General features: G+C 40.8%; 1 protein-coding gene across 1 annotated transcript; it reads right to left on the reverse strand.

The window, feature by feature from the left end:
• Positions 1 to 1068: 1068 nt before the first annotated feature.
• Positions 1069 to 15964, reverse strand: LOC119488533 (NLR family CARD domain-containing protein 3-like; the record flags this gene model as incomplete). The annotated part of the gene is given in 7 exon segments (XM_037770268.1): positions 1069 to 1078; positions 1793 to 1966; positions 2812 to 2985; positions 5093 to 5263; positions 10152 to 11744; positions 11746 to 11887; positions 15838 to 15964. Coding segments are annotated over 7 exon segments (2391 nt in total), but the record flags the coding sequence as incomplete, so codon positions are not given.
• Positions 15965 to 16101: the final 137 nt, after the last annotated feature.

Consider the following 16101-nt stretch of genomic DNA (forward strand, 5'->3'; position numbering starts at 1 on the left):
CTGAGGCCAGAGAAGCACAGCCGATCTCTGACAAACTGCAGTCCCACAATCTGAATAAAGACAAAATGATGTAAGTTTAGAAGACAAAGTTCCTGCTTGAAATCATTCAATGTTTAATAATCTGTGCAGAGCTGAAGAAGGTTTAGAACGTAGAAGTTTAGAAAATGTAAACTCCAAACACCTGAAGCCAACAGGATGCAGGTTAAAAACTGTAAAATACAAAAAGTGAAACAGAGCTCTCATTAATATTAATGACAACGTGCTGCTACTTCAATAAAGACGTAGTGACTTCACCTCTTGAACTCTGACAGCTCCACCAGTGGATCCATCTATACAAACTCATGTTTAGCAGCCAAACACAAATAAAAACCATAGAAATTGATTCAAGATTCAACTCAAGATCTCAAAGTTTCCAAAGATGTCAAATATGTCAGGATGGATTTGGGGGAAATGTGAACAAAAGATATAAAAGATAAGACATCTATAATATATATTTTAGGAATAGTGGAGTCATAAAATCAAAGCATCTTCAATTTAAACTATTCAGTCAGTATAAGCATCATATAGCTTCATCAAATTTATAGAAAAAACAAATACTGAATATATTTGTTATTGTCTGATAGTTGAAATAGAGATTATTTATTTATTCTTCATATTTATGTATTTTTTATAATTATTTTAACATGAAGAAAGTCAGGTGTTTTGATTATTAAGGTTTTAAATGTGTAGCTCAACATTGCTGTGGCATAGTCAATGGACTAAACCGCTGAAGAAGAAAATATACTTTAGCATTAAGATACTCAGTGTGGATCAGTATAATATCAGCCTTATGTCTGCAGTTTAGTGTCACCACAACTTTCACATCATATTAATCTCAGTACAGAAGTAAAAAATGGTGTCTGACCTCAGACTGTCCAGTCTACAGTGTGGACTCTCCAGAAAACCACACAGGAGCTTCACTCCTGAATCCTTCAGGTTGTTGTTACTCAGCTCCAGTTCTCTCAGATGGGAGGGGTTGGACTTCAAAGCTGAGGCCAGAGAAGCACAGCTGATCTCTGACAACCTGCAGTCACTCAATCTGAATAAAAAATAAATGATGAAGATAAAAATCACTTTATAATCCAATCAGATGTGTTCAGGTTTTAAATGTGTAGCTCAACATTACTATGTCCTAATCAATGAGTTTTTCCCTAAAATGAGTAGAGCTACTTTGTCATTGTGTTATTGTGGATCATCATAATGTCAGCCTTCTACAGACATCATCCAAATGTCACCACCAAATTCATACACCTGTTCATGTCAACACACATCAATAAAATGCTGCTGATCTCAGTCAAGTCTGGAATTAGAGGATCAATACTATATTGATCCTTTAAACAGCTGCATTTGGTGTGTGTGTGCTGAAGTATCAATATCAATGATCAGACATTATTTGTGAAAAGACATTTAATTTAACAGAAACCAGAGAAATATTTCTACTTCATGAAGTAAACTTGATCGATGTAAAACACATATTAGTTCAGAGGATCTTCTGTATCCAGATGTGATAATATACCAACAATGATAAACATTCATTTACTTCAACAACTAACAGTGGACTTTTTCTACAGTTTCTTTAAGAAACACAAGTCTTTTGTGACTGCAGACTGAATTTAGTTCAAGAAACATGAAAATATGAAGAAAAGAAAATTTACAACTTCATGCATGTAAGTTATGTTTGTTCATAAATTAGGTTCAATTGTTAATTAAACATATAAGATCTATAATAGTAACAGAGAGTCCGTGAACTGACCTCAGAGTCTCCAGTCTACAGTGTGGACTCTCCAGAAAACCACACAGGAGCTTCACTCCTGAATCCTGCAGGTTGTTGTTACCCAGCACCAGCTCTCTCAGATGGGAGGGGTTGGATTTCAGAGCTGATGCCAGAAAAGCACAGCGGATCTCTGACAAACTGCACCAACTCAATCTGAATAAAGAATAAATTCTGTAAGTTTAGAAGACAAAGTTCCTGCTTGAAATCATTCAATGTTTAATAATGTGTTCAGAGCTGAAGAAGGTTTAGAACGTAGAAGTTTAGAAAATGTAAACTCCAAACACCTGAAGCCAACAGGATGCAGGTTAAAAACTGTAAAATACAAAAAGTGAAACAGAGCTCTCATTAATATTAATGACAACGTGCTGCTACTTCAATAAAGACGTAGTGACTTCACCTCTTGAACTCTGACAGCTCCACCAGTGGATCCATCTATACAAACTCATGTTGAGCAGCCAAACACAAATAAAAACCATAGAAATTGATTCAAGATTCAACTCAAGATCTCAAAGTTTCCAAAGATGTCAAATATGTCAGGATGTATTTTGAGGAAATGTGAACAAAAGATAAGACATCTATAATATATATTTTGGGAATAGTGGAGTCATAAAATCAAAGCATCTTCAGTTTAAACTATTCAGTCAGTATCAGCATCATATAGCTTCATCAAATTTATAGAAAAAACAAATACTGAATATATTTGTTATTGTCTGATAGTTGAAATAGAGATTATTTATTTATTCTTCATATTTATGTATTTTTTATAATTTTTTTAACATGATGAAAGTCAGGTGTTGTGATTATTAAGGTTTTAAATGTGTAGCTCAACATTGCTCTGGCATAGTCAATGGACTAAACCACTGAAGAAGAAAATGTACTTTAGCATTAAGATATTCAGTGTGGATCCGTATAATATCAGCCTCATGTCTGCAGTTTAGTGTCACCACAACTTTCACATCATATTAATCTCAGTACAGAAGTAAAAAATGATTACTAACCTCAGAGTCTCCAGTCTACAGTGTGGACTCTCCAGAAAACCACACAGGAGCTTCACTCCTGAATCCTGCAGCTCGTTGGTACTCAGCTCCAGCTCTCTCAGATGGGAGGCATTGGACTTCAGAGCTGAGGCCAGAGAAGCACAGCTGATCTCTGACAAACTGCAGCACCTCAATCTGAATAAAGAATAAATGATGAAGATAAAAATCACTTTATATTCCAATCAGATGTGTTCAGGTTTTAAATGTGTAGCTCAACATTACTATATCCTAATCAATGAGCTTTTCCTTAAAATGAGTAGAGTGACTTTGTCATTTTGTTATTGTGGATCATCATAATGTCAGCCTTCTACAGACATTATCCAAATGTCACCCGACATTTATACACCTATTCATGTCAACATACATCAATAACATGCTGCTGATCTCAGTCAAGTCTGGAATTAGTGGATCAATATCAAATCAGACTTGTTGGACTTCATTATTTTATTTATTACATGGCCTTCTTTGTACTGTATCTGGTAGCTTAGTAGGTTTGTGTCATTTACAGGAAAGGTCGACATTTTTTCCAAGTGTGTCTGTAAACAACAGCCACATGTCATATGTACATTAAAAGAGTTATGGGTGGCAGTAATCATTCCTCCTGTGAAGTGGTCCCTTCATAACAAAACTATACTGTAAGAAATGACTTCATAAGTTCAACTGAAACTAATTTGAAGATTCAGCAGTCTGAGTCCGACAAATCAAGTGAGTGTTTAATAGGGCTTGGACGATTCAACTATCTCCTGATTCGATACTGTCACGATTCAATATGTGTTGTGATTTTTAAGTATTGGAATTCGATTTTGCGATTTATTGTGATTTTTGTTAACTTTTTTAACACTAGACCATGAGAAAAAGTTGAATCACACACATTTAGGGACTTTTACTTTGTAAAATATCTAAATTAATACGGTAAGAATGTTTGATTTTCAGCGTGTATGTAGTATGATGTCCTGAAGTCAAATATATCAGTCATTGTCAGGAATTATCTATAAAAAAATTTCTGCAACCCAAAAATCAAAGAATAAAGATATTTCCTTCACAAATTAGTGGTATTTTCTTTTTAAATTTGTAAGGGACATGCAATGTTTTATACTTCTGGTGAATATAATCCGATCAATTATTTCCATATATGTATTTTGTAGTTCCCTTTGTTAACAACTTATTTTGAAAAACGGACGTAGTCACACATGTATACTTCCTCTAACTTCTCCAAGTCTGTCTCTAGCTCTCCCGTCAGCTCTGTTCTCTTTATACATACATGGTCAGCTCCATCGAGGCCGTTTGAATGCATTTAACATAAATGTCAGTGTATGGGTGCTCTACAGTTGTAGCGTCGGCCCATTTGACCACGGAGACGAGAGCGACGGTCGGCTCGACCGCTACGTTACTGCGATATGATAACGTTTCCTGTCCATGACAGAGTTAGCATGTAGCTTTAGCCGTGATGTCTAGCTCTGCTTTTCCTGCAATGTGTGGAACTCAAAGTGTTTCCATTATTTACTGGAAGTGTAGTGTATACCACGCTGGATTTAACATGTGAAGGTGCAGGTCGTATCCACGCAGACCCTCCACCGTTTTCTATTTTTTCGTTTCGGCTCGCGGCAGCCGGCTGGTTTGTTTTGGTTGGAACGGATATGACGTGACGTTACTCAGACTACAACAATAAAAGCAGTAATTTCCTTCTACCTCCGCATAGACTCAAATGAAGCAAATATATTGATTCTGGCATTAAAAAATCTATTTCAAAATCGTAAAAAAAAAAAAATGCGATTTTATTTATACCCCTAGTGTTTACCAAAGTTACAGACTCCCTCTTTGTGTTACTAATCCTCCTGCAGCTCAACAAGGAAACTGTCAAACACAACATACTGACTGGATACATACTAAGGCTGGGCAATATATCAATATTATATCGATATCGTGATATGAGACGAGATATCATCTTAGATTTTTGATATCTTAATATCGTGTTATGGCATAAGTGTTGTCTTTTTCTGGTTTTAAAGGCTACATTACAATAAAGTGATGCTATTTTCTGAACTTACCAGACTGTTCTAGCTGTTCTATTATTTGTCATTTACACTTTGTCATGAGATCCACATTACTGATGATTATGAAAAATATCATTGTGTACATGGGAAGTGAGTGGTGAAGTGAGAGAGAGAGAGAGCGGCGGCAATGCGTACGTACGTACACACACACACACACACACACCATAAGCTACAGTCATTGAACTGACCTCAGAGTCTCCAGTCTAGAGTGTGGACTCTGCAGTCCAGCAGACAGCTTCACTCCTGAATCCTTCAGGTTGTTGTCACTCAGGTCCAGCTCTCTCAGATGGGAGGGGTTGGACTTTAGAGCTGAGGCCACAACTTCACAGTGAGTATCTGAGAGTCCACAACGAGAAAGTCTGTCATGACACAAAAATTACAAAATATGTTATTATGAAAGAGGACAGTTTATATTTACTTCATGCATTTAATGACTAAACAGTTTGATATAAACTTCTTTGAGCAACATTTGCTCCTCACATCGGTGGTTCAGCTAATATTGTCTCACTGTTTGACATGAAACAATAATTCTAATCACTCTATCTCAAACCTGCAGACTTTTAATCTTTGCTTTTCTTTAATCTTGCAGATGAAGAGAGAGAAATGTAGTTACATTGAGGCTTCCCTAATGTCCAGTCTGTCAGTGTGATCTGATCCCAGATCTGTCTCCACAAAGTTAGCATGAGGCTTTCTTGATTAGAAAAACATTTTTAAAACTAAATAAGTAATAATAATACAGTTGAGAAAGATGACCTCTCTTTGCTAGCTACCTGTTGCTGTCAGGTTCACATCCATAAATGGGAAAATTCAGTGACTGCTGCCAAACGGTAGAGAAATGAAACAAATCGCGTAATAATATTAGACCTGAAAAGTCTCAATTCTACCATTCTGCTGTTATATAGTGCCTTCAGAAAGTATTCAGACCCCTTCACTTCTTTCACATTTTGTTATGTTGCAGCCTTATGCTAAAATCGATAAAATTATTTTTTTCCCTCATCAATACACCATAATGACAAAGTTGAAACAGAATTTTAGAAATTTTTGGAAATTTATTAAAAAGGAAAAACTGAAATATCACATTGACAAAAGTATTCAGACCCTTTACTCAGTATTGAGTTGGAGCACCTTTGGTAGCGATTAGAGCATTGAGTCTTCTTGGTTATGACGTGACAAGCTTTGCACACCTGGATTTGGGGAGTTTCTGCCATTTATCTCTGCAGATCCTCTCAAGCTCTGTCAGGTTGGATGGGGACCGTCAGTGGACAGACATTTTCAGGTCTCTCCAGAGATGTTCGATTGGGTTCAAGTCAGGGCTCTGGCTGGGGCACTCAAGGACATTCACAGAGTTGTCCCTAAGCCACATCTGTGTTTTTTTGGCTGTGTGCTGTTGGTCATTGTCCTGTTGGAAGGTGAACCTTCGGCCCAGTCTGAGGTCCTGAGCGCTCTGGACCAGGTTTTCATTAAGAATATCTCTGTACTTTGCTCCGTTCAGCTTTCCCTCAACCCTGACCAGTCACCCAGTCCCTGCCGCTGAAAAACACCCCAAAAGCATGAAGCTGCCACCACCGTGCTTCACCGTTGGGATGGTATTGGGAAGGTAATGAGCAGTTCCTGGTTTCCTCCAGACATAACGCTTAGAATTGAGGCCAAACAGTTTAATCTTGGTTTCATCAGACCAGAGAATCTTGTTTCTCACAGTCTGAGTGTCCTTTAGGTGCTTTTTTGCAAACTCCAAGCGGGCTTTCATGTCCGTCTGGCCACTGCCATAAAGCACAGATGTGTGAAGTGTTGAAGTGATGGTTGTCCTACTGGAAGTTTCTCCCATCTCGACACAGGATCTCTGGAGCTCAGTCAGAGTGACCATCGGGTTCTTGGTCACCTCCCTGACTTAAGGCCCTTCTCCCCCGATTGCTCAGTTTGGCTGTGCGGCCAGCTCTAGGGAGAGTCCTGGTTGTTCCAAACTTCTTCCATTTAAGAATTATGGAGGCCACTGTGCTCATTGGGACCTTCAATGCAGCAGAATTTTTTTGTAGCCTTCACATCTGTGCCTTGACACAATCCTGTCTCTGAGCTCTTCAGGCAGTTCCTCCAAACCTCATGGCTTGGTTTTTGCCCTGATATGCGTTGTCAGCTGTGAGACCTTATATAGACAGGAGTGTGCCTTTCCAAATCATGTCCAATCAATTGAATTTACCACAGGTGGACTCCAGTCAAGGTGGAGAAACATCTCAAAGATGATTGAGGGAAATGGGAGGCACCTGAGCTAAATTTCAAGTGTCATAGTAAAGGGTCTGAATACTTAAGTCAATGTGATATTTCAGTTTTTCCTTTTTAATAAATTTGCAAAAATTTCTAAAATTCAGTTTCCACTTTGTCATTATGGTGTATTGAGTGTAGATTGATGAGGGAAAAAAATTATTTTATCGATTTTAGCATAAGGCTGCAACATAACAAAATGTGAAAAAAGTGAAGGGGTCTGAATACTTTCTGAAGGCATTGTATATTCATCAGACCGCTGTTATTGGTGGAAGCTGTGTATTTCCTGCTACTACTCTTCTCTACAACAACGAGAGAGAGAAACACCCGAGTTTCCTTCTGTGAGTAACAGAATAAAAGGAAAGACTTAAAAACAAGATAATGCAACACAACTTGAATTCTATAGCAATAAAATGCACCATTGCTTGATTCAACACACTCAAGGGTTTTACAATGACAATCTTTGTCTTCAAGGCCTTTGGCCTTGGCGGAGGTAATAAGCAATATGACAACATGATTAATGTAATATTATGATATTATGTTGGTTTATAAACCAGAAGAGGTTTGTTTACTAGAAAGTTCATGTGTTTTTTGGGGTGACGAGATGAGACATGGCAGAGCTGGTCTCAAAGAAAACTAAAACTGTGGCAACATTTTGGATTTGAAGCCAATGAAAGAGATCAGCCCAAAAACAGACGAGGTAAGGTGTAATGGTGCCACTTCTTCTTCTTTAGTGTTTATTGGCAGTTAGCAAACCAGCTTAGAGGTGCATTACTGCCACCCAGTAGACTGGAGGTGCTCCACTCTCATTCATGGGCTCTCTGCTGCGACACCTAGTGGTAAAATTCGGTATACCAGTCCGGTCCGGTGTTTGGCTTAATATCAAACCGGTTTGAAATATTTTACACCGGCACAACCCAAGCTAATGCTAAAACTTTAGATTGATGTTGTTGAGCAACTGACATTACTGAATCAGTTCACTGACTTGATGAATATTCTCCACTTATGCTACCTAATCACTGTTAGCATAGCATTCAACATTACCCCATAATTGTCACTTGTGGCCACAGTGGCTGCTTCAGCTAAAGTTACATACTCAATCAATAATAATAATAATAATAACAACAATAGTTATAAGAATAATCCATCTATACAGCACTTTTCAAAAATAAGTTTAAGTGCTTCAAAGACATAAAAACAGAATATACATAGAGCAGTTACAAAATAGAATAAATACAGTGGAAATCAGTGTGGATGCAACAGAAATTAGATTTTTTTTGGTCCAGGTTCTTTAAAGGTTCAACATGTAAGATCTGGCCAGAATTTTTGTTTAAAACATTAAAACAATTAATTAACATTATCGAAAGAATGTGAAGAATTAACAGTTTTGACAGTATGCCAAATACATCAATGTATTTTGCTGCAGAGATATCTACTGCTAACCATCAAGGTCCGGCCCTGACTTTCTTGTAGTACTAGCCTACTTGTACCTCGAGAGGCGATAGTGAGTCACTGTAGCGTCCAGTCTGTCCTCAGTCCAACATGAGAGGATAAAGAAGTAGAGCTACAAACTAACTTATCTAACTATAAAGCTGTTTGTCTGTCTGTCTGTCTGTCTGTCTGTCCTTCCCATATCTTGAGAACCATTCATCCAATCGACTTCACACTTAGTGGGTGTATTGCTGGGGACCCAAGGACGTGCATTGTCAAGTTTGGTGCAATTTGGATGCCTGACACGTTCAATGTTATTAAACTTTGAATAAAGGAGTGACCAGCTCTCTGTGCGGCAGCGGGGTCCAACATGGCGTTCACAGCGGGCAGACCGCTGCTCATTGACTGCAGTTCACTTTACACCCAAACTCTTCTATTGTATTTCACTGGTGTGACTGTGAGTAAGCTGTGACCTGTGTGTGTTTTTTCTCCCGTGAGTAAGACGGTATTTCCCCGGTGTCAGACTTGTTACTAACAAATAACACTAATAACGTTACCTCGAGGAAAATACCTCCAATAATTAAATCCATGCTCTACTTTATAACCGTGGTGGTTATGTCAAAGCAAGCAACTAATACACCTATTTGGAAATTACCTCCGCTAAGTGTATTTCACCGATGTTTCTGACTGCAAGTAAATGCTACCATGGTCTGTTTCTTCCCGTGAAACAGAGTGTATTTCACCGGTGTTTCCTAACCGTGAGTAGCCGTGACTTGGATGTGTGACGCAACTATGTCATGGCAGGTGTATTGCTCAGGACCCAAGGAGGCCAAATGTCGAGTGTGAAGTTGTTTGTACAAGCGGTTCTCGAGAAAGCTGCAAGCAGCAACACCACAAGCCAAGCAGCCCGTTCTGAACAGACATGCTCCGAACGGACACTGCACTGTCTGGATTAAATCATTAGAAGCAGACACGAGAAAACGACTCGCACCCCCGCCTCGTCCTCCTCGCCGCCGGGAGGCTGCTTCGCCGGGAGTAGAGTGTGCGGCAGCTCCAGGAGACGTACCCCCAGTTAGCAGTTAGCTCAAATTCAGCCAGTGCAAACCCCAGCACCGGGGCTCTGATCCCAGGACCGCCCCGACTCCCCTCCGGATCAGCAAACGTTCTGTTGCTGCCGTTACACCGGTTAGACACAGCGCTCTACCAGCCAGCTGATCTTTTGTTTTTTTCATTTGTTTTACCAGGTTCACATGTCGCCTCTGTCACCCAAAAAGATTAATAAGAAAAAACTGTAAAATTTAACAATTATTAGAAATAAATAGAATAAATGTGTTCATTAACTTGACAGCTAGAAACTAAACCTACTGAAACATTTTTTAACTCAGCATTTCAAACAGCTCAAGAACATCTGTGACAAAATATAACTGACATATTTATGTAATAAACACGTGGAACACTTATAAGAATATTATATTTTAAGAATAATTTATAGTGTGTATATTTGAATAACTAAACTACTAATCTACACTGATCTATAAAGTTAATCACATCTGGACTTACTCAGCTTTTCTGCAGTTCCTCACAGCTGGAATCAGTCTCAGTCGTCCCTCGTCTGTTGTGTTGTACTTCTTCAGGTCCAACTCATCCAGAATCTCCTCCGACATCTGCAGCATGTAGGCCAGAGCTGAGCACTGGATCACAGAGAGTTTCTTCTCTGATTTGTTCTCTGACTTCAGGAACTCTTGGATCTCCTGATGTACTGAGTGGTCGTTCATCTCCATCAGACAGTGAAAGATGTTGATGCTTCTGTCAGGAGAGATTTTGGTATCATATCTGTTCATCTCCTTCAGGTTTTTAATGGCCCTCTGGATGGTTTCTGGACTGTTGTCTGTCTGACCCAGCAGACCTCCTAAGAGCTTCTGGTTGGACTCCAGAGAGAGGCCATGAAGGAAGCGAACAAACAGGTCCAGGTGGCCATTTTTACTTTCAAGGGATTTCTCCATGGCTCTCCTCAGGAAGTCCTCCAGGGTTGAATGAACATATTCTTCTCCCAGGAAGTCCTTCAGTACCTCTGTGTTGCTGTTTGTGTAACAGTGGAACATGTAGACTGCAGCCAGAAACTCCTGAATGCTCAGGTGAACAAAGCAGTAGACTGTTTTCTGGAAGATCACACACTCTCTTTTGAAGATCTCTGTACAAACTCCTGAGTACACCGAGGCCTCTGTGACATCCAGACCACACCGCTCCAGGTCTTCTTGATAGAACATGATGTCTCCTTTCTCCAGATGTTCAAACGCCAGCCTCCCCAGCTTCAGAAGTACTTCCCTGTCAGCCTTCGTCAGCTTCTGTGGACTCGTCTTACGTCCCCCACCATACTTCTGCTTCTTCCTCTTTGTCTGAACCAACAGGAAGTGTGAGTACATGTCAGTCAGGGTCTTGGGCAGCTCTCCTCTCTGGTCTGTAGTCAACATGTGGTCCAGAACTGTAGCAGTGATCCAGCAGAAGACTGGGATTAGACACATGATGTGGAGGCTCCTGGATGTCTTGATGTGTGAGATGATTCTGCTGGACAGCTCTTCATCACTGACTCTCCTCCTGAAGTACTCCTCCTTCTGGGCGTCAGTGAAGCCTCGTACTTCTGTTACCCTGTCAACACATGCAGGAGGGATCTGATTGGCTGCTGCAGGTCGGGAAGTTATCCAGATGAGAGCTGAGGGAAGCAGATTCCCCTGGATGAGGTTTGTCAACAGCACGTTGACTGATGACTTCTGGGTGACATCAGACACAACCTCGTTGTTCTTGAAATCCAGTGAAAGTCTGCTTTCATCCAGGCCGTCAAAGATGAACAGAACTTTACAGACAGCGAGCTTCTCTGCTGTGACCTTCTGTAATGTTGGATGGAAAACATGGAGCAGCTTTAGAAGACTGTACTGCTCATCTCTGATCAAGTTCAGCTCCCTGAATGAAAACAGAACCACCAGACTGACATCTTGCTTTTCCAAGCCCTCTGCCCAGTCCAGAGTGAACTTCTGCACTGAGAAGGTTTTTCCAACGCCAGCGACGCCGTTCGTCAGAACGACTCTGATGTTTCCCTGTTGGTCAGGTAAGGCTTTAAAGATGTCCTGGCACTTGATTGGAGCGTCATGGAGGGTCTTCTTCTGTGATGTAGAGCTCAGTGTAGATCCTGTTGAGGAGGGTTCCACTTCCTGTTTCATCAGTTCCTTCAGTCACACATTCACATCTCTTCCTCAGACTGATCTTATGTTCATCTACAACCTCCTGCAGACCTCTATCTGCTGAAAGAGAAGGAAAAAAGTTTGAGACAAAATAAAGAAAATTTGACAGTCCGCCTATTATTTTCATTGCCATTATGAAAGTGATCAATATAAAGTAAAACAAAAAGAAGTAAAGGTTATATAGTCCAGTTTTTGTGGAAGCATCAGAAATGCCCCTTTTTCTCTCAGTCGGTGTACATGTTTGATTGACAGCAGAGGAGGCTGAGCCTCAGCTGTCCGTCTGCAGCTCTTCATCTAAACAGCTCACTGTGGCTGTTCCTTCCTCACTGTAATATTTAAAACTCATCCACTCATCAAATAATGCAGGATATGTTCAAATCTCATTGTGTAGACCTGTTTTTATTGAACAGCACCAATAACAAAAGCTGGGTTTCCCCCAAAAGTTCCTGGGACTTTATAGTCCTACTACTGTTTGGGAACTAAAAGGTTCCTTCAGCCCAATGTTGTCTGTGTTTCCACTACGGTCTAAAGACCTGTGAAGATTCAGCAAATTAGTCCGCTGATGTATGAAAAAGCAACATGACATGTGACGAGGGCTGTTGGTGGTCGCAGCGGTAAACACACTCTGCAGTCTGCCGTTCAGTGTGTCCGTCCGTTTCATTTAAAAAACGAAAAAAATAAAGATTAGGTTTTATCTCACTGTGACGACATTTACTGATGCACATTGGATGTAATGAATGAAATGCAGAGGAGATAAATGAAACTAAGAGCGTCCGTCTCCACAGTAAATCATGTTGAGTATTTGAGGGTTATTTATTTCTGCTTTAGAACGTTAACGCTGTCAAACAATCAGAAAATAAAATTTCTTTCTCTCATTCACAACAGCGTCATGCTACGTCTCTCTGTCTCTCTTCTACTGATCGCCCTCTCGCTCGTGCGGTCTCTCTTTTTTTCTCTGACCGCAGAGGGCCATCTGCCCTACAACCGCAAAAGTCTGTCCCTGAGTGAGTGGTGAAGTTACACAATTGGTTGGCCGAGTGTCGGAGTGTCCTCATTGGCCGTTGCTCTTTCCAAATGAAAAGGCGGAGAACAATGCTTTATGCACATGAGCCGGTCCAGTACGACGTGTCAGACTCACAAAACTGTCAAGCTGTCAAACTAGGCGATCTAGTTCTAAAATAAAACCAGATTCAGCAGTGGCATTGCCTATAGCTCGCTTAAAATGATTTCAGAAGTAGATTTTGGTGGATTGTTTAGACGTAATAACAGAAAATGTATTCCTAGCTTTATGAATGAAGCGGTACAGTTGAAGCAGTGTGTTTGACCAATCAGCGACGGTGAATGAAATGCAGACGAGGAGAATGAGACTAAGAGCGTCCGTCTCCACAGTAGATCATCTGTTGAGTGTTTGATGGTTATTTATTTGTGCTTTACAACGTAACCGCTGTGAAACAATCAGAAAATAACTTTTCTTTCACTCATTCACAGCACCGCCGCGCTGTATCCCTCTTCTAACGTTACCGCTCGCCCTCTCAGCTCACTCGCGAAATCTCTCTCTCTTTTTCTGTCAGTCTTTATTTTAATGAGTCGAGAGGCCGACAGCAGAGCCCAATTTTACTTTTAATGTTATCAAATAAAGAAACATGTTCTCCCCTCGTCCTAAAATGGTCCTAAATCGATACTAGAGAACTTCTTTGTTTATGAATGAAGCGGTACATTTGAAGCAGTGGCGCTGTGTGTGTGTTTCACCAATCAACGACGGCCATCCCTGCAAACTCCACCCTGCTAGTTCCGGTACTTTCAGAGAGTACTACCCCCCCGACCGGGGCCTTCTTTGGGGTAAAAAGGCCCCGGAAAATGTCCCCAGAACTTAATTTAGACCCTGGTGCCTGCAGTCAAAACACAATGAGTTCCTCAAAAGGTTCTTAGTTCTGGGGAAAAGTTCCTGCAGTTAAAACGTGGCTAAAGAACTGCAAATCTCGCTGACAAATACACTGCATTTCCCATAGCTGCTTCACAATAAAAGCATCCCGCTGGTTTGCCGGTGGAAAACTATTATGTGAAGCAGCAGCAACAGGAAATGTTTGTTTACATCAGCAGTAAGTTAACACAGCTCCGATATGAATAAAGCAATCAGTAAACAGTAAAATAAAGCGGCTAAAGCACAGGAAGGAAAGCAAACTCCAAACCACAGAGATTCAGTTAGAAGCTACAAAAGTACCCTAACCCTAACACGGGAGAGGCTTCAGTTGGTTGCAATCTCCTCACCTCAACGCTAGATACCACCAGATCCTACACACTGGACTTAAGACCTGCAGTAGCCAGAATGTTTTATCATCATTGGGCAATAATCCCATAATAACCTTTCAGCACATTGTAATTCAAGTGTTCTGAGAGAAAACTAGACTTCTGCACCTCCTCATGGCTCTGTTTTCAGGCTTTAGAAAATCTAGCCCGTGATGGAAGACTTCGACCAATCACAGGTAATTTCAGAGAGAGAGCGTTCCTATTGGCTGTTCATTCAACGGAGGCAACTGTCAATCACTCGTGAACTCTGATCAAACTAGGCAGCACTGATCAAATATGAATCAATAGTGTGTTTAGCTGGTGAGCGGTGCTTGGTATTTCCTCAACTGATCTCAACATGGCCTAATTTTGCCAACCTCAGTAGTGGTGGCTAATCTTGGGTTTCCCTAGCTAAGCTAGCGATGGATTCAAACTCCCAAAAAGGGATTTAAAGAGGACCTGTTATGCTTATTTTTGGTCAGTCGGCCCACTGTTGTGTTATGCAAATGTGTAACTTGGTGACATCACCACATTATGGAAGAAAAGGCTTCAAGGACTTCAAGCGAGGCGTTTCAGGAGCAGTGTTTCTGTGGGGGAAAGTAACTCCCTATGGCGTAGACTTTGGGCTTTGTAACTTTGCCGTTTACATGCACAAAAACGATATTACACACTGAAGGAAAGGGAAAAAGCACAAAAACATAACAGGTCCCCTTTAATAGTGCGTAGACAGATTCGCTTTCACCGCCAACGCTGCTGGCTTACCGGTGTGGTTGATCTGCGGTGAGAAATTAGCAAAACAACAAAAAAGTAACTGAAAGACATTTCGAGAACAAGCACATTACATTTGCTGAAAAGCCAGCAGGAGCTTCCAGCCAAATCTCCTAAGACATTTCTTCCTGCATCTCATTTGCACCTGAGGAGTTTATGCTCAGCGTGTTGTTCGTTGCAGTATGCTCCGAAACGCCAGAAGGCGTACAAACAAAATATCAAGTGGATAAGCAAGAAGTCAACGAGTGGCACCAGAAAGGAAAGTAGGTTGCCTGGCAACAGCAGTAAACACCGACGTACGTGCCGCCAAACATTGAATTTGTGTACTGTAATTATTATTGACGCTGACCTCCAAGTTTAAATTACTTTCTGTCTCTCGGTGCTTCCCCTTGGGTCGTCTTTTTTTAGCTTTAACAAAACAATCTCTCATATTCTTTCACAGCCTGCAGCAAAAACGTGTCTTTGCCCAGTGTGTTGCCTTTTTCTTACCAAATATTTAATGACATGTGACTGTCCCTGTGGTCATGTGACTGTCCCTGTGATCATGTGACTGTCCCTGTGGTCTCTCAATGAACAGTTGTAGAGATGTCTGTACAGGCGAAGCTGCTTGGCCAGGTTTTGCGGCTCCAGGTAAATTTTCTTTTTTTTTGCGTAAAAAATGTCTCTTTTGATAGTAAAGGTTGCTGACCCCTGGGTTGATGCCAAGACAAGGGGTGCTATCATAAAACCAAAGGGTTCAGATTTTCTCTCAAAGGAGAACACAGGACAGATGATACAGAGCACATATGAATGCTGGAGCAGAAAAAACATGCAGTTAAATTCCAGGTGGACTTAAAATGTAATGATATTTATAATGATCTTAAATGGATGTTCCGTAAGACACAACACATGTCACTGTATTAAAACAACAAACAGTGTTTTCAGACATGGAGACGTCATCAGACAGATAGTCTTACTTTGTACAGAGCTGGTCTGACCGGCTGTCTGAAGTCCAGCTCTTGTTCTGGATCTTTCTCCACACTGGGGACAGGAGGAGTCTCCTGATGAAGCAGACTGGTCCCAGTATGAGGTGATGCGCTGTAGGAGTACCGGCAGGAAGCTAAGCGATGTACTGCTGTGGACGCCACGTTAGTTCAGATCAGAAAGTCACACAATAACACAAACTAACTAACCGATGGATGCAGCGGTAGACCAGCACCTCCCCTGTTCTGAGAGGGGAA

The sequence above is a fragment of the Sebastes umbrosus genome, chromosome 5 (genome assembly GCF_015220745.1).
Source record: "Sebastes umbrosus isolate fSebUmb1 chromosome 5, fSebUmb1.pri, whole genome shotgun sequence".
NCBI classification, from domain to species: domain Eukaryota; kingdom Metazoa; phylum Chordata; class Actinopteri; order Perciformes; family Sebastidae; genus Sebastes; species Sebastes umbrosus.